Source organism: Anolis sagrei, chromosome 4, assembly GCF_037176765.1.
Source record: "Anolis sagrei isolate rAnoSag1 chromosome 4, rAnoSag1.mat, whole genome shotgun sequence".
NCBI lineage: Eukaryota > Metazoa > Chordata > Lepidosauria > Squamata > Dactyloidae > Anolis > Anolis sagrei.
In genome coordinates this window covers 146,311,373-146,338,825 of record NC_090024.1, presented here as the reverse complement: position 1 = coordinate 146,338,825, position 27,453 = coordinate 146,311,373, and the positions used below count along the sequence as shown (strand labels likewise).

At 36.6% G+C, this 27,453-nt stretch overlaps 1 protein-coding gene across 2 annotated transcripts in view; it reads right to left on the bottom strand.

The window, feature by feature from the left end:
* Positions 1-4,197: 4,197 nt before the first annotated feature.
* The window catches only part of ARHGAP29 (Rho GTPase activating protein 29), a 79,428-nt gene continuing 56,172 nt past the window's right edge, over positions 4,198-27,453 (bottom strand). The window contains exons 6-25 of one of the 2 annotated variants that reach the window (XM_060773973.2): positions 26,355-26,421; positions 25,777-25,914; positions 25,452-25,516; positions 24,940-25,050; positions 24,771-24,851; positions 24,239-24,424; positions 23,930-24,067; positions 21,022-21,212; positions 19,426-19,452; positions 17,013-17,176; positions 16,416-16,544; positions 16,183-16,281; positions 15,225-15,388; positions 13,758-13,946; positions 13,528-13,665; positions 10,270-10,502; positions 9,701-10,013; positions 9,483-9,591; positions 9,291-9,401; positions 4,198-6,037 (exon numbers count right to left, since the gene is read on the bottom strand). In XM_060773973.2, coding sequence (XP_060629956.2) covers positions 5,169-6,037; positions 9,291-9,401; positions 9,483-9,591; positions 9,701-10,013; positions 10,270-10,502; positions 13,528-13,665; positions 13,758-13,946; positions 15,225-15,388; positions 16,183-16,281; positions 16,416-16,544; positions 17,013-17,176; positions 19,426-19,452; positions 21,022-21,212; positions 23,930-24,067; positions 24,239-24,424; positions 24,771-24,851; positions 24,940-25,050; positions 25,452-25,516; positions 25,777-25,914; positions 26,355-26,421 — 3,522 coding nt within the window. In that variant the 3' untranslated portion in view covers positions 4,198-5,168. The remainder of the gene's footprint in view (positions 6,038-9,290; positions 9,402-9,482; positions 9,592-9,700; positions 10,014-10,269; positions 10,503-13,527; positions 13,666-13,757; positions 13,947-15,224; positions 15,389-16,182; positions 16,282-16,415; positions 16,545-17,012; positions 17,177-19,425; positions 19,453-21,021; positions 21,213-23,929; positions 24,068-24,238; positions 24,425-24,770; positions 24,852-24,939; positions 25,051-25,451; positions 25,517-25,776; positions 25,915-26,354; positions 26,422-27,453) is intronic. The other variant, XM_060773974.2, reaches the window with a different exon arrangement.

Genomic DNA, 27,453 nt, shown 5'->3' with positions numbered 1-27,453 from the left:
GTTGGTAGAGGGAATGCAAAGGATAGCTCAAGGACCCGAGAAGCATGGCAAAAAAAAAAAAACAAAAAAAAACAACCTCTGCATGTATATGTTCAAGACAACCTGTATATATTATGTCCAAGAAGGGAAAATGCAAGGGGAAAAAAATCCAAAGAACTGGGCCAAGAATTGAATTTGTGGACATTCTTCCCACTTACAAACACAGAGAGGTTGTAGTTTATTGTCTGGAGTGTAAGAAAAGTGAAAAGAATAACTTTCTAGACCGAAGCTACAATGGTTATTGATTCTTAATTTTTTATATAAAAGTGAAGTATGACCACTATGATTTTTTTTCATGGCAAGAGCGACTTGAGAAACTGCAAGTCACATCTGGTGTGAGAATTGGCTGTCTGCAAGGACATTGCCCAGAGGATGCCCGGATGTTTTGTTTTACCATCCTTGTGAGAAGCTTCTCTCATGTCCCCGCATAGGGAGCTGGAGCTGACAAAGGGAGCTCATCTGTGCTCTACCTGGATTCAAACCTCTGACCTGTTGGTCTTCAGTCCTGTCGGCACAAAGGTTTAACCTACTGCACCACTGGGAGCTTCTACCTCTATGATACAGTGACATGACGTGTTTTTTAAAAACCAAATAAAAAGATTTTCATGATTCGTATGAAATCTTTGGTTCATAGGTTTGTAGCATGAGACAGGAACAATAAATTTATATTCAACTAAAACATCATTCCATAAATCCAAAGATGATCATGGAGGAAGTGAAATTGATGAAATTAATAAAAGAAAATCATGTTGAAGAGCAGCTTAGTTCTCACATTTCTATCATCTTATACATGTCTGCCTTTTATTTCTGTTTTTTGATATGATGTTGCAATGGAGAGTGGCCAATTTTCTTTCACTTCTGCAGCAAAATAAACAAAACAGATCTTTATAGTTTACACAACTGCTGACATAATAAGCCATGTCAGAATTGCATGGTACTTACATTGTATATACTTACACATTTATCAGAAAACACGAGTGATATTTTGAGAAGAGTTATTTGGGAATCAACAGGAGCTGGTGGGTTTGTCATTTGACTTATTATCTGCAGTATCTTTTCCAAATATTCCAAAATACTGGAACAGTCCCACTACAGGCAGAAACACATACACAATGCCCTTCAGTTCCTGCATTTTTTAGAATTGGGTATAGTGGAATCAATAGCGTATAGATTTTATTTTGGCGCTAAACCTATAATGCTTGCATGGGAATTTTGTATTGATATTTCACATCTACTTAGAGGACATTGTTTATTTTTAATATTGCCAATATTTAATCCGATTTTAATGGGTTAGGTTTTAATTCCCATGTTATTTGCCACCGAGTTTCCTTTGGCAGAGAAAAGCAGAGTATAAGTACATATAACAAATATGTTTGCGTGTCTGCTCTGAAGGTAAAACGGGACATATATTTGGATATATTTGGCTCAGATTTGAGATTACAAGCCACTAAAGCTTGCTGCTTCTGTATATTTCACGTATGTACTTTTCAATATTTTTGTCCTTTTGCTAACTTGTTATATATTTACTTGAAAAATAATTAAATCCAGGGAAAACAGACATTCTAGTATTTGTTATTTTTCCTTGCAAGGGAAGTCCTATTTTTTCCATTTGGCAGTTTTTGTTTTAGTTCCATGAATAAAGTCTTAAAATGGAAAGAAAATGTGTTTTTAGCGGGTTTAGTATGTTAACTAATAAGTATCTCATGAACTTAGTACAGAGAGGTATTTTGGACAAGTAATGTTTTTGGCTCTTTGAAATGTTTAAACAAAGAAGTTTTGATTGTTTTTGTTGACGATGCCTGGTATGTCTCCAAATTCTTGTAATACAGAATGTACTTTAATTAGTCCAGTTGAAGACTTGGTTTTAGAACTTGCCAGGTATTCAGCAAAAAAAGGTTAAGAAGAGATTTAGAAGTCCTTAATTTGATGCCAGCAATATCCATGTTCTGCCCAACTGCATTCACCAGGGGCTCCATTGCTAGAGAAAACAGAAGTGGAGGCAAATTCCTGACAAATTCCCCTGCTGATTTGGATTGGGTTTGATTATGTATCATTGATATTAATGATGACTTGATAATCTTTATAGGTGTTGAAGAACTTTAAGGATTTTTTTTTCCATGTGAATAGCTGTAGATAGTTATAAAAGCCATTCTATCTTGTCAAAGGCCTTCTCTGTGTGATATGAAGCGATTGTTACTGGAATATACCTATAAACTGAAGCATAATGAAAGACATTAAGGAGTCTTTTGATGTGTTGAGCAACTGAACTGGTGAACTGTTTTTAATTGAATGTTTAGAACTGTTTTAACTGTGTTAATTGTAATTATGATTTTTTTTAATGTATTGTGTTGGTATCTAATGGCTGCCTGTTGGAAGCTGTCCTGAGTCCCTCTTCAGAGGTGAGAAGGACAGGATATGAATGCTCAAAATAAGTAAGTAAATATTTTTTTCTTGGAGGTGTTGTAGACTCCTCAGTTACAAGATGTGCAGTTATTGTCAATGACATATTGTATGGAGTAGTATGGATTTGTGTACTGTGCTATGCCCATTTCTTAGAGAACATGATGTGGCCACGGTTATCCACAATATAGTCTAGCCTGAGATGTAAAATAGATCTGGCTTTATAAAATGACTAAAAGTTTCATTCAATGCAAAATGTGGTACTCACATGATTAAAGAATTTGATTTCTGCAAACCAGCTTTCCACAAATGTCAATGGCTGTACAATTACATCTAGGTGAAGTTCAAAGTGCTAACTTTGACAGTCCGAGTATCTAAAGCAGTGGTTCCCAACATGTGATCTAGAACTAGAATATGGTCTGCGGCCTCACCATTACTACACTGTTGCAATGAGTGTGTTTGGTCTTGCGAAACCCTCTAATAGTGTAGAGGCTTATTAAATATGGTTTTCTATGGGCGAGCAAGTGGTGACTACTGGATGGCATATGTTCTGTATCAGAAATGTCTGTATCAGAAATTAGAGCTGTTGTTGTCTATCAAATGCAATTTTCTGAATCAGCACCACAAATAAGCAAACCGAATCTAAAGTTCACCAAAAACTAGTTCGTAACCATTTTGGTACTAAGTAGTCCCTGGTCAAAGTGGTCTCTGGTCAAAAAAGGTTGGGAACCACTGATCTAAAGGATTGCATTTGTTTATCAATAAAGATACTTTTAAAGGCCTTTTTTAAGGTCCTACCATCTTCAAATGGGGGATGAGTGGATAAGAGGATATCAAGTGAAGCTGTGAAATGGAAGTCATATACCTTTGCCTTTTAGCTGCTGTTTTCCTTTAACTACTGGTTTTATTGCTCTGTCAATTGCTTTATTATTGTTGTACAGGTGTGTGTGTGTGTGTATGTATATACGGTTGAACATGTAGCACTTTAATGTTTTTTTAATTGCAAGTGCCTTAGAGCTTGTTTCCTAAAGAATGGATATAAACATTCCCAAGAAATAAATATAAATGGTGCCTGGGAACAAGATCCTTTTGAGCAATTAGTATGAACAAATGAATGGTAGATTAGAGAACAACATACCCGTTCTCCTAAAGTCATATATCTTGAATGGACCAGTTATTTCAACATCAGCATAACATAATTTGTAAAGTTTAAATTCAATTTCTCAGTGAGTTGTAGTATGTCTCGAACTTTACTACCCTGTACAACTGCGGCTATGTCCGTAAGTAGTGTCAGAAATGACAAAACCAGTGTTTCCATTTGGGATGACTTTGCAGTCCCTTGGACCATCTTGGAAGATAAACTGGCTTCTGCCAGTGTTTAAATATCCACATGATACCGACAAACACCAGCACAGTATGGAAAGCTTGAGCAGTGAAAATGTCCACTATTCCTCCAGGAAAAACAAGACTTTATAGCCACATTCTATATTAATGTCAATCCTTCTCCTAATTTTGATTTATGTAAAGGAACATGTAATTCAACAAATCAGGTTTTTGCCATCATTATCTGAGGTTTTCTCGACATTTTCTGAACTGTAAATACCGTTTTAATGTGCAACAAAAAGCAAACACCTTCTGTACAGAATAATTTTCTCAAGAAGCAGGCATGTGTGTATTAATACATGGTGTACTATATTAACACTTAAGCATTCTATTTTGAGTAAGATGAAGTGCATTATGGAATACATGGAGTCAATGAAATGTTAACAGGTCACTGTATATTTTTAAAGCAAATAGTGTACATATAAAAGCAGGTTTATACACAATGAAAAACCATTTGATGCACTTACTAAATGCAGGCTTTGATGGTATTTTTAAACATTCCTCTCCACGACTGAGATCTATCTTCAGCAAACAGAAAAATCTAGCTTATTGGTAAATAGGAATGGATGTGCCATTACCACTAATTTCATTGAAAGGTAACTGGGTCAGCTAGTTTTTATGTATTGAAACCATTTGAAAACTGAGTAAGAAAGCTTTTTAAATATGTTCATAGTATAGTACAATAATTCATCTTTCTATACAAGTAGCTTTCAACAGAAGTTGTCAAAAATGAATAGACCAGTATATAAAATATATATTGTATATAAACATATAGACACGCACGCTCACACAAACACACATAAAATATACAAAAGCCTTGCTGCCCAGAACTCAATCAATTCAAAAACATTTCATTGCACAGAGTAGGGAGGGAAACTGAATACAGACACTTAGAGCAATGCTTCAAGCTTTGGTTTATTCTTAAATTAAGTAGCTGTATTTTATACCCTGCAGTCTTAAAAAAAAACATTTAGAAAAAGTGGCTCTTTCCATTGCTCTACCCAAACATGGTAAATTGATTTTCACAAGAAAGGGTTCAATCCCACACATGGAATTAGATTATACGTTTTTGAGTGCACCTGCCATTAGCTGCTTCTATATTTAGAATATATAAATACTCTTGAGGGAAAAATTCTATTGAATTAAAAAAGTTAACTTCATTATTCTTCACAGCTTTTTTACATTTCATATTTTAAAAAGTCTATACAGGTGTGTGTATATATATATATATACACATATAAAAATAATTCCAATATGGCACAAAAGTGAAATCCTCTACCAAAAAAGAAAAGAAAGAAAATCCTCCACGAACATGTCTGTGGCAGTTCCAGAAGAGTTTTGCTTCTTTATACAAAGTGAGCTTCCCTGTGTTCCAGTTCTTGCATTCGCTTTGGCCTCAATCTCTGGTATGTGGGCTTCAGGTCTGTAGGGGAGAGAGTTTCAGAACTGGGCTTTTGTTGCTTTGCAGGCTGGCTAGGGGAGCCGTGGCCAAGCCCAGGGTTCACCACTAGCTTTGGAATATCATCTTTGATATCTGCTGCACAAAGTTTGAGTGAGGAACTCTCGTCATTTGGTCTGGACTTAGGGTTGGAGGGTGGTTTGTAAAATGTTCCTGGTGGTGGTTGCAAAGTTCTTGGTGCTCTGAAAGCAGTGAGAGGATTCGCATCTGAGGAAGGCCCTTCTGCCGCTGTCCTTGCAGCCCTGACAGGTACCGTGTATGGCTTATTAGGAAGTATGGCATTTACTGAACTGATAGGTGTAGGTAAGGCACATGTGCTTACAGACTCCTGTGCACGGTTTTCCTGGGGGATATTAGTCATAATCATTGCAGTCCTTGCAGTCATATCATATTGTTTATATTGCTTATCCCATGTTTTTTTCAGAGTCTGTGTGTCATAACAAGAAAGCCTAGAGCCGACATTAACTGTTGGAAGTGGCTGTGCCTCAGAAACTTCTTCAATGACAGGACTCCTCCCGAGTTTTTCTGTATTCAGACCTGCATTTCGGCAGTTTCTCTCATTCAGAACAGAAGGAGGGAGCATTTGACCTAGAGGTAAACTCACAGGACGAACAACTGGCTTCATCCTTTGAGAACGTAACTGAACTTTGGTTATTTGGCGAATAGGTCTCACTAATTGATTAGCTTTAACACCATCTTCAATTTGAGGGGAAGATGGCTCACTGTCTTGATGTAAAACTGGTCCCACAGTATTGCCTAGGGGGGAAAAAACAGAGGTTGGTTTCTATTGTCAGTTTTATTACCATTTTGATAACATTAGGCAGAAAGCTATTCGATCATTACATAGCATGGAACAAGTAGGCATGCTTCTCTTTAAATAAGGGCAAGTCCAAGATTACACCCATTTCACATAGTAGGAACAGGACAAACATTAAATGTAAATTGAACTTAAACTTTCACCAGGATCCCTGAGAGATTAAATCATGTATGGGCAAACCCAGGCTCATGGACCGGATACGGCCCCTTGGGCTCTTTTCTCAGGCCCTCTTCTCTCTTACCATCCTATCCTTTTCTTCTCTCCTTCCTTCTTCCCTTCCTCTTTCTTCTTCCCTTCCAACTTTTCGTTCTTCCTCCTTCCTGTCTTTCCTTTCTCCTTCCCTCCCTTTTGTCTTTCCTTCCTTCTCTATTTCCTCCCTCCCTCTTTCTACTTCCACCCTTTCGTCCTTCCTTCCTTTTTGTCTTTCTTTTCTTCTCTCTTTCTTTTATCCCATACTTCCACACTTCCTTCCCTTTTGTCTTTCCTTCCTTCTCTCTCCTCCCTCCCTCCTTCCATCCTTCCCTTTCATCCTTCTTTCCTTCTCTCTTTCCTTCCTTTCTTCCTTCCATCACCAGGCAGTCAGTCCTCCTAGCAGGGAGTGCTAGCATGCGGCCCCCAAGTTAGAAAGTTTGCCCATGTCTGGATTAAATCCATGCCACAACTATTCCACAATGGGCACCACTCTCATTAGAAAGATGTTTTTGCATCAGAAAATGTCTAGTGTTGGCATAATAACCTTAAAATGCTGTAATCTTCTGAAGGGCTAAGCTTCAGTTCCAGATTGTGCGCAAAACAAAACAAAACAAAACAAAACAAAAAACCAACTCCACAGACAATTATAGCTATGGGGACAGGTATAACAAAGAAAGCTAGAAAATCCTATATACATCTGAACTCAATCCAATACTTTAGGATAGACATAGTGTTCTTAAACTAGTATTATTTTGCAAACCATTTTTGGGTGCCCCTTCTTAGGAATCATTTTGTTGATAGTAGTCATGTAAGTTAAAGCATTAAACATTCCTTCCTCATCTATTTCCTATTCTTTTCTTTTTCTTTTACTACATTCCATTAATTATGGCACACTGATTAATCTAATGCTAATTGTCATTATTTCAAAAGAAGGCCAAGAACCTATAGAATCAACACAGGTCTTATCTCTGTGCTGGATTGGTCATGTATCCTTATTTCCAGTTTTAAAACAGAAGGCAGTACCAGGCATAAGGAAGTCGTGATCTAAAGCATCTTAGATATCAATCAAATGGAAACTGTTAAAGACTTTGAGAATGCCTATCCATTTCATGATGAATAACTACCTAATAATTACAATAAGTCAGCCTGGGAAGAATCAAATGCCTCTTCTGGAAAAGGAAGACAGGAGGAAGCCTTTTACAGACAAAGAGAAGGCTAAGAAAAGAACACAAATATCTCTGGACAGCAGCTGTAAAAATATGCAATGCTTTAAGGAACTGCTGCAATATTCTCTTTGTCTTTCTCTGTCACCAGTTTTTAAAATAATATTTTGATAAAAGTATTTATATTATGAAAATTGTCAAGAGCTTTCACAGCCAGAATCACTGGGGTGTTGTGTGGTTTCAGGGCCGTATGACCATGTTCTAACAGCATTTTCTCTTGATGTTTCGCCTGCATCTGTGGCTGGCATCTATGTCTCTGAAGATACAGGCGAAACGTCAGGAGAAAATGCTGCGAGAACACAGACATACGGCCCTGAAACCACATAACACCCCATTATGGAAATACTTAGTGTAATAAAAATAAAGAAATTGCTGTACAATATACTTCTATGGCTCTGCAGATATCGCAATTCTCATGATAGCTCTCACAACCTCTGTGGATGTCTGCCATAGATGCAGGCAAAACGTCAGGAGAGAATGCTTCTGGAACATGGCCATGCAGCCCGAAAAACTTACAGCAACCCAGTGATTCCGGCCATGAAGGCCTTCGACAACACATATTATAGCTAGATTACAGCTAGGGTCACAAACACTACAGTTGCTCTTCTGAGTAAAAACAAAAGCTGTTTTCCTGAGATACAGAAGTTATTGGTTTTTGGAATACCTCTTTCAAAAGTTCAATTATTTTGTGTGTGTGTGTGTGTGTGTCCAGATAGTTCCACAATAAATAATTTATGGCTGCACTGTGGTCTATGTCCAATGGCAAACATGTAGTGAAAGATCTGTTTCTATTTGCAGATTCAGAAAAGAAAACATCTCTCCTACCCAGGGCAGTCCTCACAAATGCAAACATCTGCTCAAACCCCTAGGACATCAGTTAAGTGGTTACACCAAGTTGTATTTGGGGGCGCGGGGGGGGGGGGGAATTCCACTATGCTGATACTACAGCCTCTGTCTAATATTGGATTTATGAGTATAACAAAGAATCATAGAATCCTAGAGTTGGAAAAGACCTCGTGGGCCATCCAGTCCAACCCCCTGCCAAGAAGCAGGAAAAGCACATTCAAAGCAATCCAGTCTATGTTTTAAAGCCTCCAAAGAAGGAGCCTCCACCACACTCTGGAGCAGAGTTCCACTGCTGAACAGCTCTCACAGTTAGGAAGTCCTTCCTCATATTCAGGTGGATTCTCCTTTCCTACAGTTTGAAGCCATTGCTCCATGTCCTAGTCTCCAGGGCAGTAGAAAAAAAGCCTGCTCCCTCCCCATGATTTCCCCCACATTTTGATACATGACCCTCATTACGTCTTCTCTCAGCCTTCTCTTCTGAAGACTAAATATGCCCAGCTCTTTAAGCCACTCCTCATAGGACTTGTTCTCCAGACCCTTGATCATCTTTGTTGCCCTTTTCTGCACACATTATTCTAGGTGTGATCTGACCAAGGCAGAATAAAGGGGTAGTATGACTTCCCTGGATCTAGACACTGTATTCCTATAGATGCAGGCCAAAAATCCCATTGGCTTTTTTAGCCACCACATCACATTGTTTAAAATGTTGTCCACAAGGACTTCAAGATCTTTTTTACACATATTGCTGTCGAGCCAGGCATCTCCCATTCTGTATCTTTGCATTTCATTTTTTTTCTGCCTTAGGAATTTTCATTGAAAACATCAATTAACAGAATCAAAACATTTTGCTTTCCATTTTGTAATTAAATCCATATGAACTAACACAGCAGAAGTTTCAGAGCTATGCACTCTTGTGGGTAAGGTAACTGACCTGATTCTTTTGTAGATTGAATGTGATTTTCCAGAACTGAGACAGGAGGGGATTCAGAGGCAGGATTTCTCCTGCCAATACTCTGCTTAGTTCCAAGTTCACAATTCAATTCTAGGAAAGAGGAGAAAGCAGTTAAATATAAAAGCAGTTAAATCTCAGCAAGAATGCCTAATATAATATCCAAGCACTAACCTGATACCAAAGCATTAGAAGTTTTTGGGGTGCCTTTACCACCATCTGGTTCATCAAGTAACACAACTTTTTCTGACTCTTTCCTCTCATTTTGGACGAATTGGCCACTCTGTTAATAACAACAAGATCAGAAATGAAATGAGGTAAAGAAAATCTGAACAAAACAGAGCAAATTCAAAGCAGTCAGAGGAAGTTATTGTTCCACAACCGGCACTCACTTCCTTCACAGAAACACAGGGTGGTGTTTTTCTTTGTTGATACTGTTCTCTGTTTTCTGGTGATACAGTATTTTTAGCACAAGCTGCATTTTCTTCCAACTGAGATGCAGCCAACAGCGGCTGGACTGAAATATCAAAGATCTTCTCATAGTAGGTAATGAGGAGCTCCACCACCCGGGCTTGGTATGGATAGTCCACAAGTGAAGAAAGGGAAAGGGTAGCATCTGTCTGTCGTGGTCTGATCAGAGTTGGACCAAATATAATGCCGAGATTGCTAGCAGACATTTTATTCTCATCAGAATGCTCAGTAACTCTATATAGAAAAACAAAACCCATCAAAACCTTGTTCAGTATCTCAGAAAGCACTACTATAAACAGAATGCAGTATTATTCAGTGTAATGTAACACTAATCTTTTCATAATGTTAAAATTATTGCTAATTTTCTAGGTTCTTCACACCATATAAATATTGCTTGTTATAAGACACACACTATTTTTTCTGCACAGAAATCAAAACTTAAAAGACATATTTTTGAATGTACATGTAAGCAATTGTGAAATCTACTCACCTGTGCAGATGGCCTAAAAGAAACTGGAGGGTGTTATAGTTTGGTGTAGGCAGCAGTTTGAGGAGATCTTTGATTTTAAGAATGATTCTGTTCAGTTCAATACAGACTGATTGCCTCTTTTTTGCCCTGGGGCTCGTCTGTTTCACATCCAGCTCCTCATTAATGCTCTGACTCTCTTTTGCAAGTCCAATGAATTCATTATAAAGCCGAAACAAAATCAAAGGTTCAGGGAGCTGAGGAAAAGATCATAAAAAACTTCAATCCACAATTTTAATATATTCACTTTATTTCCTACCTTTTCTACTTTTTTATTTTCTATGAGGCTCCTCTCACTCAAGTGCTCAAGTTGCAGATTTTTTTTAACCACACACAAATATTTTGGATTAATAAAGTAAAAAGAGCACCTTTATAGGGAGTGATATTAAATCTGTTTATACATTTGACTTTTTCATATTTTATTTTCAAACAGGAAGACAGTAATGATCAATCCTTTAAATCACAGTACAAGAGAAGTCAGTCTTCAAACTTGGCCTTGATCATGTTGAGCCAGAGGGGACTCCCCTTACCAGTGGTTCTCATCCTGTGGGTCCCCAGATGTGTTGTGGCCTTCAGCTCCCAGAAATCCCAGACAGTTTACCAGCTGTTAGGATTTCTGGGAGTTGAAGGCAAAAACTTCTGGTGGCCCACACATTGAGAACCACTGCCTTAGACCTTCTCTCAATTTAACCTGTACCAAGTAGGCTGCCTCCAATTTTTCAGCAGAATGAAATGATAATGATAAATAAAATGGAAATAAATTGTTTTATTAAAGTGTGGACTATGAATGTAAGCTAAAATATAAACAATTTCATCACTGGCTACTGGTTTTGTTGAGCACTGTTTTGACTGAGTTTTAAAGTTGCTGTTTTATATTCTTGTTGTTTTATTTAATTGTGTTTTTATCTGGTTTGTTATATTTTATTATGCTTTTATTTTAATTGTGTTCTTGCTTTAATGGAATGTTTTGCTTTATGTCTTTTGGGCATTGTCCCATATTCAGGCTGCCCCGAGTCCCTTCAGGGAGAATAAAGAATAAAGTTATTATTATAACTACAGCAACATTTATTGATATGTAAAACAATTTATCTTCATTACCAGTTTTCTTTTTCAAAGAAGAACAACCAGAATGTACATGGTGAGTTTTAAAGCAATATTACTTGTTTTCAGAGAGAACTTTTAGGTTTGCTAAGTTTGGCTCTACCCTTTTAGAAGCATTGAAGCACTGCTAAAGAATGATCTTAATTGCAAAGAAAGGGAAAAAGAGGAAGCCATCCTTGCTGTCCCAAATATTGTTGTTGGTTTGATTATGCCCTTCTCCAAGAAATCAGGATTTAAAGGAAGGGTCCAATCATATTGTAAATACTTCTCTATCTATACCAATAATTGGATATCAGAAAACTAAACCAAAAAAAAAAAAAAAAGGATTTGAGCAACTATTCAGGACTAGTTCCAGCAGTAGCAAACATGAATGTGCCTTCATGATAGAAATTAAAAATTGTATTTTGAATTATTTCAATTAACATAATGTAACATTTGGATTTATCCAATCCAAATGTTTTCTTTACGGTCAAAATAAAATCTTTTAACTATATGCTCAATCTGGTTATCTTTACAGAACCATAAAATAAAATGAATGAGAGATTGGGAGTCTGCTGCACATCTAACACTCATGCACAGGCAGGATCTTGAGAACAGAGAAAAAGCGCAGTTTGGAAACACCAATTTTCAAGATGCTTTCTCTTAAATTTAAGCCAGCACATTAGGACTGAGCCCACGGAAAATTTGAGGAGTGTCAAATGCCTACATCAGACAATATTTCACATGTGACCCATACAAGATCACGATGAAAGAGTACCCCTACACAAAGGCAAATACCTTTTAAACAAAGGACAAGTTGCCTCCCAAGGTACATTTTCTTAAGGATTAGTATGCTTCTTGGGTGGTGGAAGTCACTTTGCCTCAACATCTCAAGCATGCTAAATAATCTCTCCAAAATCCACAGCTAGTCAGAAATGTAGCCTTATTTTAAAGGTTAGCTTTAGTGACCCAGCAAGTGCAATTTAAGACAATATTTTTCTCATGGTGATCAGAAATACCTTAATTATACATTTCCATTTCCCCCCAAAAAAGAGGCCTAAACAAATCTCCACAAAATTGCTAGCTAGAAAGAGAAAAAGTCCCTATACTTATGGTAAGCTCTGGTATGTCAGTTTTCTTTTTAAATCTTTTTTTTAAAATCTTTTGAACCCATCTCCTTTCTTATCATAAATACAGATAAAAAAGAAGTGGGAATGGATTGTTCAGAATGTTTCATCAGTGTTGGAAAAATTAAAGAAACAAAGATATATGATTGTCAAGAGTACACAAGATTTGGTAAAATGTCTAAATATTAAATTCCTCTGGAAAATCCTCTGTGCAATTGTTAGTCCCAACTAAAGTTGAACCACTGAATGCACAAAGTAGACTTCAGTAGTTTTACTTTACTTGGGACTAATAACTCAATTGGGACTAGTAACTAAATAAATTGAATAATTAGTAATTTTAATCACTAAGATAATGTTACAAAATTATTTCATTGTTGTGTACAAAACATTATCTTTCAATGAGCTTTACTCACTGCTACAATGTTTATCATTGCTATGAATGATAAAGAAATCATTTGTAATGAGAAAATAAAGATAATATGATGTCTGGTAAAATAAAAATGAGAACAACAATCTACAATTCAGAATATGGTTTCACTTCTTTTTATTTATTTTTTTAAATCTTGCTTGTTTCTTGATGAAATCTCTGTATAATAACAAATGAAACATGTCCAATAGAAATCCAGAATTTGGGTGTGTTTTGGTTTTTTAAAAAGCTGGAATACTGTGGAGTCATTTAACTAATTACTAGATATCACACTTTGTGATTATAGTGTACATGATGTATGTATATGACGTGTTATATTATTTGAAACAGAAAGCATATTGTATGAATTTATGTTATTCTGACATTTATATAAAGTAAAAGGAAGTTTAAAGGACATCAATCCAATGACCTAAATGAGGTTAGGAATGTTACTTGCCACTCGTTCATCTTTTATGTTACAATGCCACTGAAATCTCTGACCCAATGGCTCAACACTGTCATGCAACACTGGGAAAGACCAATGTTAACTTCAGTATTTCAGCCATTTGAGACTGTCTAAACATTAATAACAGCATGAACAATCTTTACCTGGCGAAGATATAATTTAAGGACATTACTTATATCATGGGCATAGAGTTCAGATAATTCCACCAAGTCCTTTCCATTTTCAAATGCCTGACAGAGCTTTTCAACTCTTGATTTGGCTCCATTCACACGGTATATACCCTGAAATACAAGGAAAAATATCACAGTTAATTGCAAAAGCAAATGTAAACCATTTTAGAAAAAGGTCTGTTAAAAACTAACTCAATTTTTACCTTTACATTTAGGGCCCTATTTTCAATTTCCGAGGTACACTTTTTTATGATGAATGGGATGCCATCAGGGGTATTTTTAGCAGCTTGAGTAAATTCTACTCCAAAGAGATGAAGTCTTCCATGAAGTTTTTTGTGCCCACACTGAATTGCTAATGTCTCCAAGCATTTCTTGTGACAAGCAAGTGAACACTAGAAGAAAAACAAAAATGAAAGAGCATTCAAAATATTTTCAAGTAGAGAGCAGGGTCAATAAATTACTTCTCAGATCACCTTGTCCTAAATTAGAAAGACAGTTACCGAAATCTGTTAAACCCATGCCATAGAACAAAATCTTGTTCAAAGCAGGGGCAATCAAATTCTCTCTTAAAGACTTATTAATCATGTCAACAAAGGAAGACTCAATTGGTTTCTAAAACTAAGATGAGTTTTAGTTTGTTTTTACATTTTTCATCCATGATTGTAATGTTTTAAAGTTTTTACTAAATGCACATATCCTTGGGTGTCCTGGCGGGTTGAAGAGCAATAGTCAAATCCCATAAATAAATAAGAAATACATCTGCCAGGGATACTTTGCACTTTTCCTGCATGGCAGGGGCTTGGACTAGATGGCCCAGGTGGTCTCTTCCAACTTTATTATTCTATTATTCTATGATTCTATACTAGCTTTCTTGCAACCAGTCAAGGAAAGCAGGGATCACTTACTTCTAAATAACTTTAACATCAATAGTTGTCTTGTGTTTCCTACAAGGTGATTATCACCATACCTTACTTCACCTCAGAGTGGCTGAGGTCTTTAATCCACAACATACTGGGATCAAATCATGGTATAGGTTGGGCATCCCTCATCCAAAATACTTGGGGCTAGACGTGTCATGCATTTTGGGGTTTTTGTTTTTGAAATACCTGTACATTCATCTTCAATTTCATTACCCTTTGTGGACATGCTTACACCTCCAGCCTTGTGTTTCCCTCCAGTCTATCTCATTTGTCTATTACTTGCATATGAAATATGAGATGGAAAGAGACTGGGGTCTTTGAAATGGCAGGAAATTGAGACATTTTGCTGTCAGCTGCCCACTTCTACCTTTTGCTTGTTCATTTCTCAGCTCCTCGGTCTCTCTCCTTTTGCTGCCAGCCACTCATTTTCATTTTCAAAGTGGTAGCTCTGGTTTTCGTGATCATTCGTTTGTCAGATCCTCAGTCTCTCTCTAACTTTGCATCTTATTTATCTGTGTTGTGTAGAAGATGCCAGTCTGGAGAGAGATGGTGGATTTGAGAGATGAATGTGCATAAGCACCACAGTCACCATTTCAAAGACAGAAGCAGAAGGCTGGTGGCAAAAAAAAAATAAGATTTGGGGAGATTTCCAGATAAGGGGACAGTCTATATTTCATATAACCTGAAGGAAGCAACAGAAACCACTCACAAGACTTTCATAAGGAGTCAAAGAATGTTCACATTCCTTACCTCTTCACATTCCGCTCCGTGGAAGACCACCAGGCTATCACATTCTCTGCATTTGGATGGAGCCCTGAGCTTCCTCAGTTTGTGTGTTTGTGCTGCCTTAGACAGAAGAGTGTTTCGAAAAGGTCCAGGTGAACTGGTAATTTCAGATACTAAATCATTTAAACCTTGGAAGATAAAGTTCTTCTATTAGTCATTCACTGTCATATGAAAAAAAATTACTAACGTGAAAACTAATTCTTCACCATGCAATTAAATGTTTGGGTTATCTCTGCTGTAAAATAGTATCCAAATATCTTTATTGCAATAATAAAATACCCAATACTAGTTAATCAAATTAAGTCAGCTACTCTTTTCACATGTTTAAGAACATGCAAATACAGTTGGGTTAAACTGTGATACCATGCTGCTCTACCTTCAAATATATTTTGCAAGTTTACATTCACACACTCTGAATCAAGGCCTGGGCATGAGATAATCCTGAGCAAGCATGTGGAAAATGCAGTTTTGGGTTGGGGAATAATTGTATCATTCAATAATTGTTTGGAAGAGTTCACAGTTCTCCTTTTGGAAGTTATTTTGGCCAAGTCATGCATTTCTACATGTTCAAGCATTATTGTGGTCTTTGAAGTCTTTTGCCAATACAGCATTAACCCAAAAGAGAAGCTGCTTACTTCTTTCTGCTCTGGTATCAAGCAGGTGTTTAGCAGATGTATTAGCATAAAGGCCGAAAAGTTAAACTCTTACTTTTTCTATTTTTCTAAATAGCAGAAAAGATTATTAATCTTTAAATTGAATTAATACTGCCTGCTAAATATAGTCGATTTCTTTGATCCTTAAACACATTCCAGTTTTGTCATCTGCACTGTTTCCTCCAAAAACTTTAAAGAAGGCTCTCTGATTAGCACAGAATACGTCAACTTATAACAAATGACAAATTCACTCAAAAAATGTCAAGTACCACAATCTGAAGGTGATGGTGGTTCTCTCTCATCAAGATCATCTGCAGATGACATAGTGCCAGTAGATGGTGTTCGAGGAAGTCTTCTTTTAAAATCACCTACCAGAGAAACAAGATGTGTCAGATTTTTTGTAAAAATCCCACCTATTCAATGACTTCTAATGCTAGTATCATTTAACATCCCTTACAACTTGGAACTATTTATTAGTGAATGAAGCTTAAAAATTCAATACCTGGACTTGCAGAAGGAGAATCTACAGATCTTGATTCACTGCTTCCTCCAGCACTTTCAGAATCACTGCACATTCCTCCACTTTGGTTACCAACTGACCAGGATCTGAATGGTGGTGGGCCCCGAACAGCTAATTTTTTTTTTAAAAAAAAGCAACATAAGATTATTGAAGTCAGGATCCTCTTCAGATATAAGACTGTTTCCCCCAGATATATCATGGCTTTGGAATACATCTTTCTTTATTAAAATTTGAAACACTTTTCATTATTGGAGTATGTACAAGACCAACACATATTCCTTTTTGTGAATGTGTGAACTACTGTTACTGGTATGTTTCCCATCAATTGGTAATCACTGCCTATGAACTAGGAAGCTCGAAATATAGCCAGCGATAGACATAACCTCAATTAATGTTAAAGCTGAAAAGCATTACAAACCAAAATGTTAACTATCCAAGATTACATTAGATTTATACATTACATAATAATCCCAAAGACTTCTTCTTTGTTACAAGATACATGTGAGAACTGGGTTATTGAAGTGATTATTAAAAATCATTACTTCACTATGCAGATCAAACAACCTACTGAAGTATTACCAGAGACATCTGTGCTGCTTGACGATCTTTTTTCTCCAATCTTTTGAGAGTGCTGACAGGTTGGGCTTGCAATATCTTCTAAGGACTGAGTAGGAAAATCTCCTGAGCATTGAGATAAGTTTCCTTGTGATGCATGAATATTGTTTGATCGTTTAGTGAAAACCCTGGATAAAAGAACAAAACAGTTATTTGAAAATGAACAAGGAATGCTTTCCATTAAAAATTACATTGAATTATGCAGTTCTCTTCAGGTTTTAAACACTTAAAAGTTTAAGTTGGTGATAAAAAAGTTACAAGTAAGACACTCTTAATTTAGTGACTTACTTCTAAGAAGCATCTTAGGACAAGGTCATTTATTATAACCCAAGACTTCCAAGTCAAACACATCAGAGATCCTATGGTGTTCATCGGCATAAATATTTCTGTTATAAAGCTGATGCAGTTTAAAATTTTGTTTTGGCATATTAAGGGAATCACAGTGCCATTGAAATGTACTGTTTGTGATTGCTTGATAAAGGAAGAAATCATATTGATTTGTTCAATTACCCAGATCTTTTCAATAACTGGATCTATTTTTTCTTTTAGTATTTTGTTCCCTAATGCTATTAGTGATTACAGGGTTTAGCCATGGGAACAACTATTTGTTACAGATTAAATACATGTTTGTAGCATGAAACGTTTGTACTTCAATTGTCAAGTGTGATCTCTAATGTTCCACATCTGAAAAATAACACATCCAGAAGACGTATTTAGTGTTCAGTTCTGATAACAGGATCTATGCTTAATCATTTTTCCTCTACCCTCACTCTCAATGAACAAAAGAAGCTGTATTTGCCTAAGTGGTATTCTCAAAAATTTGGGTAACAAAAACAAAAACAAAAACAAGAACGTATCATGAAACCAACTCAAGAATTAGCTAAGAGATGAGACTGAAGTGAAGAATTTGAATCATCATTTCATTTCAAATGGCTTAGTCAAGTTGAATAATTGACGGCCAAGATCTTTATAAAAGCAGAAGGATTAATCTAAAACCAATTTATGAGCACAAGGATGTTTATAGACAAGAACTCCAAAACATTAACTTAGAATGTGTGGACCACTATTGGCCAATGTTTTAAGTGAAGCTTTCTTTGAAGTTTTCAAAATAAAGAACAAGATTACTGTTTTGGCTAGTGTCCAAAGAAGCAATAATGACAATGTGGCAAAGCAGCAGTGAGCAAGCTCCAGAGCTCAGAGAGTCACATAGCACCACTGAGGAGTCCTACAAAGCTCTGGAAGATTACAACCTCCCTTCAGGGCTGCCACGATAGATGACCAAATGTGACATCTTACTGGGTGGTGGTGGGGACTTTGGGGTTCTGTAGTGATGCCAAGTGGGGTGCCCAACAGCGTAAAAGATTGCATGTGGCCCTTGAACCACAGGATTCCTCCCTTGCTATAAATTAAAGTTCATGCAAACAAACTTTTCAGTACTCTTATGACTACATTTGAGAAGATTAGATATAGTGTATCAAGTATTAAACAGACTAACATTAAATGAGAGCAACCGTAAAGGGAAAGTAAAAGCATAGCTTGGGTCCAAGATACTTGAAAGATCACTACATGTCTGACGTGGCCTGTCCAGGCTTTAAGACTTTTAAGAAAGGTTTCTCTATCTCTTTTGTCTCCACCTTCTCAATGGCTTCTTCCAGGCCCTGTAACTCTCTAGCAACAGAAGTCATGCCAGCTACATCTCTATTGTCCTTCCACTACTTAAAACATTTTATTATTGTTAACCATCTTCAAAACTTTCTAGTAAAAAGGCAATATAATATTTAGGTAATATCTAAATAAAATTTGCAGTTTGGGTCGTTGATATTTGTGAAGTTTATCTGTGACTATTGATTCACATTAGTATAAATCCGTCATGTTATCATCAAGGGTTACTTACATAGCTCGTGTGTTTGTCAGGTTGCTTTATATACTTTTGGGTCATTATGAAACATATTTCTGCCCAACTAACTTGCTTTCACAGTATTGATTCAAAGGACTAGCTGTGCTGAGAAGAAAAGGGCTACAAATAATAAGTGTTGAACAACCTGAATGTTATTGTTAATCTATTTCAAAATTTGTTTTCATTTTAGAAAAGTCTTACAAAATATGAAAACTTACACTGTTCTCTTAAAAAAAAGGGGGGGGGGGACTACGACAGGCACCATCATTATTACTCTAAAAGTGATCTCAATACTTTATGTACCAAAGAATCACAGAAAAATGAGCGCACTCCCTGGGCATAGAATACTGATTAGGGGAGGAAAGACCTGAGTCCTGAGTTCTCTACATTACAATATTTTGCTTCATGTCCTACTTGTCCCATAGTTCTGTGGAAAGAAAAATGATTTGGGAAAAGCTCCAAATGCATTGCTTATCCTACCTCCTTCTGCTGAGCCATTCTGCCAGTCTGGAGGTGTAATGTTTGGGAGTTTAGAGAAAACAGTGATTAATAAACCCGCAACTGGTGATTTGTAACCTTTCACATATAGGTAAACCACTACAAGCTTCCTCCCCATAGAAAATGCACAACAGAAGGTTTCTTCATAATCAGGTTATTAAGACACCAGCAGTATTCTCCCACTCCCCTTTCTCTATTCAGATCTATTTGTGTGAGTAAAATAACTAGGAAATAAAGCCACGTGACAGTTGAACTATTCATTCTGGTGTATCAAAAGGTTGCCTAGCTAACATCAATTTCTCATTATTGACAAAACTACTCATAAGCATTACAGCTTTAGCCAATTCTGAAACATTCAATTATCAGTGTGTCCTTCTGCTCTAGTACTGGAGATGATGAGAACAGTTTCAAAAATTCAATATGAAGAAATCATTACTGAATGGGCCCTGGGCAAGGGTCACTTCTCCATAAAAACTTCGCAACATATTCCAATTCCTGAAAAGGATTCTCAGACACGTCCTCTTTTAGGCTATCAGTAATAGTGGGGGATTATGTCTTGTTGGGCTCTTTATGATTATTTTTAAATATTTCTTCTACCTCTGCAGTCCCCATGATTCCCCCTAGTATGGTGATCTCATGCAATAACTCTTGTTTTGGATCCATTTTGTAGTGGTGGTAGTACGGCTGGTATGGTAGTATGGCTGGATGGCCATCTGTCTGGGGTGCTTTAAATGCAATTTTCCTGCTTCTTGGCAGGGGGTTGGACTGGATGGCCCATGAGGTCTCTTCCAACTCTATGATTCTATGTATCAAATGTTTTGGCAGTGACTGGCTCCACACCTACCAAAAGGTGACTTGGCAGTTCCCGTTTTGCCTGCCTCTCACAGAAGAGCATCTAGCAGTGACGGAGTCTGTTCAGGGACAGGTCTTATGAATAGAGCACTAACACAAAGAGGAGTCTAGGAAAGCAAGCTAGACAGCTCCAAGACAAATAGTCATCAGCCATTTGATAGAAAACAAGGAAAACTGAGAAAGAGCAAGGAGCATAGAAGTATATGACCAAGAGCAGCACACGTGAGAAAAAATTAAGATCACATATTTATATGAAATATAAACTTCGGCTTCAGGTTTGTCTGTATTATTCAAATAGCACCCCGATACAATTGATTATATAGAGTAATATAAAAAGAAAAAAATCTGTCCTGAAGTGATTTCCAGACACAAGCCACAGATATATATGCTCAAGAGAAAACAAGGGTAATGGGATAAGCAACCATCACTACAGCCATTTCTTGAACAACCAATATGTCCCAGATGTGACCTTGTGGAGGCAGAGGTAACTTGTCCACCTTTTTTTGCTAATAGAAACCCCTTATAACTCTGCTCTTCACTATGAATGTTCATTTGTCTTTAGGCCCCATTTCCATTCACTTTCTCAGGCTCAAGTGGGCATTCTATCAGAAGTTCAACAGTGCTTGACTTATTGAAATCACAAATTTCTTTCCTACTATCTGCATTCTTCTCGCATTTTGTTCACATTTGCTGCCAAATAAGCAAAGATGGTATCTGAGCTCTCACCCTCCAGCCTGAGAACTCTGAGTTTCAAAGGAACCCGATTCAATGGGAGCATCATCTTTTGGCAAATTCTTCACAAACTCAGAGAATTTTTGTCCTGGATCATACAGCTTGGCACTCTCACAGAGGGATTGACAGTTAACCGGTAGAGACACAACTTGGGCATGCTGCATTTGGAACAAATTAACTGTTGCCTGTGTGGAAGAGAATCAAATTAAGACATTTTAAAAGAACATATGACACACGTTTAAAATACTCTGTGGGATTAACATTTTATTCTAGCACTAAATATTTTTGGGTTTCTTGGCGCAGAAATTTCTGCAGCCCAAATCTGAGATAGCGCTCTAAACAAATCCTTAAAGATCATTTACAGGTCTAACACATCACACTCTTCAGAAAATAAAGAGTATCTTTTTACCAACTGCTACAAAACTACAGACAGTCCCCAAGTTACGAACATAGATTTGTTTTTAAGTTGAATTTGCATGTAAGTAGGAACAGGTACATTTTTAAAGTGAAACTCCAGCCATATAGACATATTTATAGCTTTGGATAGCATAGGAAAAGGTTAACACTCCTGTGGTGTTTGTTTTGCTGTCTATGCCCCTGTCCAGAAGATTTCACCTCACTTTCTGTCCCTGTGATAATTGGATTTTGAAAAATGTGGTTTGTCGTAGAAACAAAGAGTGGTGAAAAGGTTTATTGAGACACGTTTTCCCGATGGTAATGCTTCCAGGAGTGGATTTCCCTTCTGAGGGGTAGATTTCTCTCACTTCCTGTTGTCTCACCCCGTTCTTAACTATGAGTCGTTTGTAAGTGGGATGTTTGTAACTTGGGGACTGCCTGTATTTCCAAAGATTGCAGTCTGTTTCAAGCAAGTTAAATCCTGAATACTCAGAGTAAAAGAACATTTCCAGGGAGAAAACACATAATAATAAAAGTTCTTAATAAAAGCATGATTAACACGTATAAACAGATGCATGCCACTAACAACATATAACCACAGCGAATTTTCTCCTTCATTATTAGCCAGAGAGAGATGCTATTAAGTTTCCAATAGATAGCACATCTTTAAGAGGATCTAGAAAACTTTTATAACAACAGACTTATATCCCATTTATTTATAAATAAAGGAATTCACGCAGGGGGCCGAATCCAAAGCCATATTTTACCACTTAGGAATTGCCATTAACTTTACAACATTTTTCATAGTTCTATTTAGATATGTCTAGTAGTTATCATTAGAGAAGCAAAAAAAAAAAAAACCCTCAGAGAATCATAGTTTTTTTAAGGAACACCCAGTGGAGCAATGGATTAAACCTTTGTGTCGGCAGGACTGAAGACTGACAGGTCAGAGGTTTGAATCAGGGGAGAGTGCAGGTGAGTTCCCTCTGTCAGCTCCAGCTCTCCATGCGAGGACATGAGAGAAGCCTCCCACAAGGATGGTAAAACATCAAAACATCTGGGCATTCCCTGGGCAACATCTCTACAGATGGCCAATTCTCTCACACCAGAAGCAACTCGCAATTTCTCAAGTTGCCCCTGACATGAAAAAAAAAAACTTTTTAAAAAGAAAAGATTAGAATACTAGGGACAAAAATCTTGAATTTGCATATATGCAACATGCTATGTTGTGTCATCAATTCACAATTCACCTTATTCACCAATATTCAAGTAGGACTGAAAGCCTCAGCTGCATTTCCTCTACTTGTTAACTTTCAAATCTTAATGCACTGACTAATGCATTTATTTTTTAGATATAATGTAATCTGAAGCACTTTTCTGTTTAGTATTATTACATATGATGAAAAATTTGAATTCTTATAAGTGAATAAATATAAGCCTTCTGATTCTTATAAGTCAACTACAAGAACTATTTTCAAACTGAAAATGAGTGCTTATTTTAAGCTTTCAATCGCTTTATTCAAACAAAGGAAAAGAAATGGCTTCCCGGTAAGTGAATAATATGCAGGAAGCTTCAGCTTATAGACTCCGCTCTCTTATCTCCTCCATTTTTAACAAAGCAAGGGGAATTAGAAGGATCAACTTCTATTTTAATGCAACTACTATGCAATGTAATTTCCAATCTCAAGGACCTGTACCTTATAAAAATTATTGCTTGAGAATAAGCAAAGATCTGAAACCATGATTTGAACTAGCTTGTTCTGAGTAGCCATAGTTAAAAAACTAAAATACGGTCCCAGTATAGTCAGAAAGTTGGAAAGGGTTCCATAAGCAATTGAGTCCAACTCCCATTCAGTGTACGAACTATAGCTAGATCATCCACATCAAGTTTTTTTCAATGACTTCAGATGTCAGAGTAACCTCTAGTCTCTCTCTCTCACACACAAAATCCTTCTTATCCCCTAACAGGTGCAAGAAAGGAGAGGATGGGTGCACAATGACTATTTCTGCATTTAATTAATGCAATGGGAAATCATGATTTTTAATTACCTATGGATAAAGCAGATGCTTCAGTGTAGTAGACAGTTCTCCCAGATCTTTCCTGAAATAACTAATATACCCTACTAAAATAATAAACCACACTGAAGCAATTCTAAAGTCATGGTGTAGTACAGACTTTAATGAAGGACCCATTTGTTCCATCATTTCTGCAGGTTCCCTTTCTTGTTTTGCATTAATCATCATTTTGCCATGACACCTCAAGTAGGTACCTATAACTGGACCTAGATCTCCATACCAATGGCTTATTCATGACTCAGTACATCACTGTTTGCAGGATAATTTGAATAGGACCAACATGATTAATTCAATATACTAGCATTTTTGGGAAGAAGCAGTCATAAAGGAATATATAAAGTAATCAGTCATCATACTTAGAATATCCCACTCTTTTAACAGTTACTGAAGAACTGTATATTCTAAGATGCATTCATGCACACTTTCTTACAGCTTTAAGTGTGAGGTCACATTGATAAACCAGTTCTCGCAGCTGTGTTAACATATCACTTTTGAAATTTTCTAGATCGTTTCGCTTTTCTTCAACTTCAGCCACGCTGGCTTTGAAATGTTCATTGGCTTCTTCAGCCTGTAATAAAATGAAATACAGACAATAAATGATGGTGGAAAATTTCCTATTAAAACAACACAAATTTCTGTAGCCCATAATGAAAAGATAGGATTTAAGTTAAAGCCAGCCTTTTCTATATCTCATATATTTATTCTAGCATGACTTCCTCCTACTGAAGACTTTCCTTACCTTTTGGAGAGCTTCCTCTTCCAGTTTTCTTTTTTTCTCTAGTTTGCTGGTATCTTTTACAATGCCTCCATTGCTACTCAAATGCTCCTCCTCAGCACGAACAGCTGATGATTTTGCCTTTTCATATTCATCTTGCCGCTGAATATATAATAGTTTTGCTTTTCGTACCGTCGATTCCAATTCTTGCTGCCCGTTTCAAAAGAAAGCATTTTCATATTGTAACACAGAATATTGATATATTACACCACTGTGTTTTCTAACTCCAAGAGGTTTTTTATATTATTGATGTAACACAAAATGACATGACAGGAAGGGAACAGGCAGAAACAGGGCAGTGTGGCTTTACACCATTAGAAATAAAGATAATGTTAATAGAAAATCTCTTACTGAAATGCAGTATTTTCTGATATATCAATGCTAAATTAACAATAGTAACAGGAACAGGCTGTCCATAACATATGCCCTGTTGGGAAAAACTTAAGAGGCAGTTCCTAGTCATTATAGAAGATGCACAAAATGCAAATATACTAACCATTTTCTTTTGTTCTCGTTGCCAAAGCTCTTTGATTTCCTTCCTTTGTTTATCCAATTCACTTTTTCTTCCAAGGAGTGGCTAAATAAGGAAAATGCAGAAACTATGAGGAAATGTCAATAGCTAAAACATATCTGCATCAAGAAATGTTTCTATAAATACTTTTTACCTGTACAAATTTATTAGTTTGCAGAGCTGCTGATGTTTGCTGCCAAAGCTGACTGTTCTCTATGTCATTTTGGAATGCATTTATGAATATGGATTGGAAAGGCATGTAATCCTGTAATCCAAAACATGTAAAAAATACACACCTCCAAATTAGTAGAATATCCATTTAGAGCCTGATTTAAATGATTTAAATGAAAGAGAACTTTAAACAGATCCATGTCATGTAATGTAGCACAATACACCTATACAAAGTTCCTTCTGTTAATTCATCTAACTAAAAAGATGGCATAGAATGCCTCTTGTAATACACAGAACGTTATACAATCTCCAAAATGTGTGCAACTTCTACAAAGATGATAAAAAGTCACATCAAACAAGATTCACAAGAATTTTATCTAATCCTTGATAAATAGTAAGTAAACATGCTTCAATGGGATTTCCGTCATCAAAGAAAATACTAACTACGCAAAAAAAAAAGGGGGGGGGGTGAACATTCATTAATTAAGCACTTACCTGGGGTCCAACAATAGTTTTAGTTGTTTCTGCGATTTTTGCCAGACTTTTAGCACACTCCATTTCTATAAAACAAGACCAGGTTCATACAATTAATATGAGCAGCAAGGCCAAATGCCATTTTCTCTCTAGTTTTCCTTTAGCAAAACACAAAAGATAATTTGCTACAATCTTGCAGTTACAGGAAACAGGCAGCGATTCCATTCATTTCAGTGAACAGCTACTAATTTAGAAATCACATTACTGACAGTCTGTAGCACAATCCTGACAACAGATTTAATTCCATCATGACAAAGCTCATTAGGTGCCAGAAAGAGCCACTCACCCAAGTTAAGCTTTTTCTCTACCCATGCAACTATGTCCTTCGCATATTTTGACCATGCTTTAGCATAGGACAGAGCCGATTCAATTCCATTATCATTTCTTAGAAGAACATTATCAATTTCTTCAGCTCTAAGGTGCCCTGTAAACAGAGTATCAAATGCAAAAAAGTGAATTTTAGACATGACCACACAGCAACAGCAATGCTTGTATCAGCCAACTGTGAAGACTAAAGCAGCTCTGATCTTGAGATTCTCTGTAATGCTTGTTGACACTAAACAAAACTGACAGCCTTTTTTAACAAATTAAAGGATCACAGAATTATAACTTAACAAATCATATAGTCTTCATAAACTTTATTTCATAGTGACCTATGTATACTTAAAAAACATTTTACAGCAACTGCACAGGTTTCGAAAATTTCTCAAGGACTTGCTTCAGTCCTAAACTTACAACATCTACTTTAATATGTTGTAATTAGCATAAAATGGTAGATTTTTTTCAATCGTTTAGTAGCCTTAGCATCTTTACATGTGTGAAATAATAACAATAGGAAAATGATGTACACATAGTAATGCTTACCTGTCCCTTGAACGTCGTCCCTTTCATGCAGTGATCCCCCAGAATCCACAGAAAGATTTTCAAAAGACTGGCGTGCAATAAAATATAGCCAGTTAGAATCTGCTAAGTAAATATATGATTAAATATATACTATATGGCTTTTTGTTCAATGCTAAATTTGTCATACTAACACGGAAAGAGAATAATGTGGAAGGCACTCATGCCTAATAACTTCAATCCCCTTTTAAATCTACAATGGTTCAAGAGGCCAAGGCAATTTAGATATCAGAGAAACCTTTACACGTGTCCAACAGTTTCAAACAGACTTTTAAAGCTCTGGTGGAGCTGACTGATTACTTCACAAAAGGGTAGTTTTCCCCCAGCAGAAAAAAATGGTTATTTTGTGAATGGACTTAATTGTATAGCCAAAGCATGACCCTAAGGACACTTTCAATTCCCCTGAAAGTGGCTTTTCAATGTCGATAACATTGCTTAAGCTTTTGTGATGGCATTGCTGTCATAGGGGGAAAAACATCCAAATGCCCATTACAGTGCAGAATAAAATTAATGAAGGAAATGCAAAACTGAATCCAAAGGAATCTATCAAAAGTGTAAACCAAAGAAAGGCAACTATCTTGGCAGTCACTATTTTACACAGTCAGTACTTCCTGAAGGAAGGAACTGGCAAAACCATCTCTGATACTCCTTGTCTAAAAAAGCAATATGAAATTCATGGGGTCACCATAAGTCAACAAGTGACTCAGAGACACATACACACACTACCTGGAGTTGGACAGTGAGGAGGTATAAACATGTAAAGCATAACCCTAATCTTTAAACAACTTGGAAAATAATACAGGTCAGGGTGATGTTAATTATGTGCTTTCAAAGCAATTGTGATACTTGAGCAAACAGACTATACAAAGCAATCCCAACAGTAATGCATACATGTTCTAGAAGAGGATTGTAATTCACGAGTAACAATATAGTAATGTTTTCTGGCTCACAAAATGAAATATTTCCAATATAGTAATAGTAAAGTCAACTTTGAAGGAAAGATATGAGAAGAGAACACAGTAAAACAAGAAAGCACCTTTCTTGTTTCAGTAGAAACACAGAT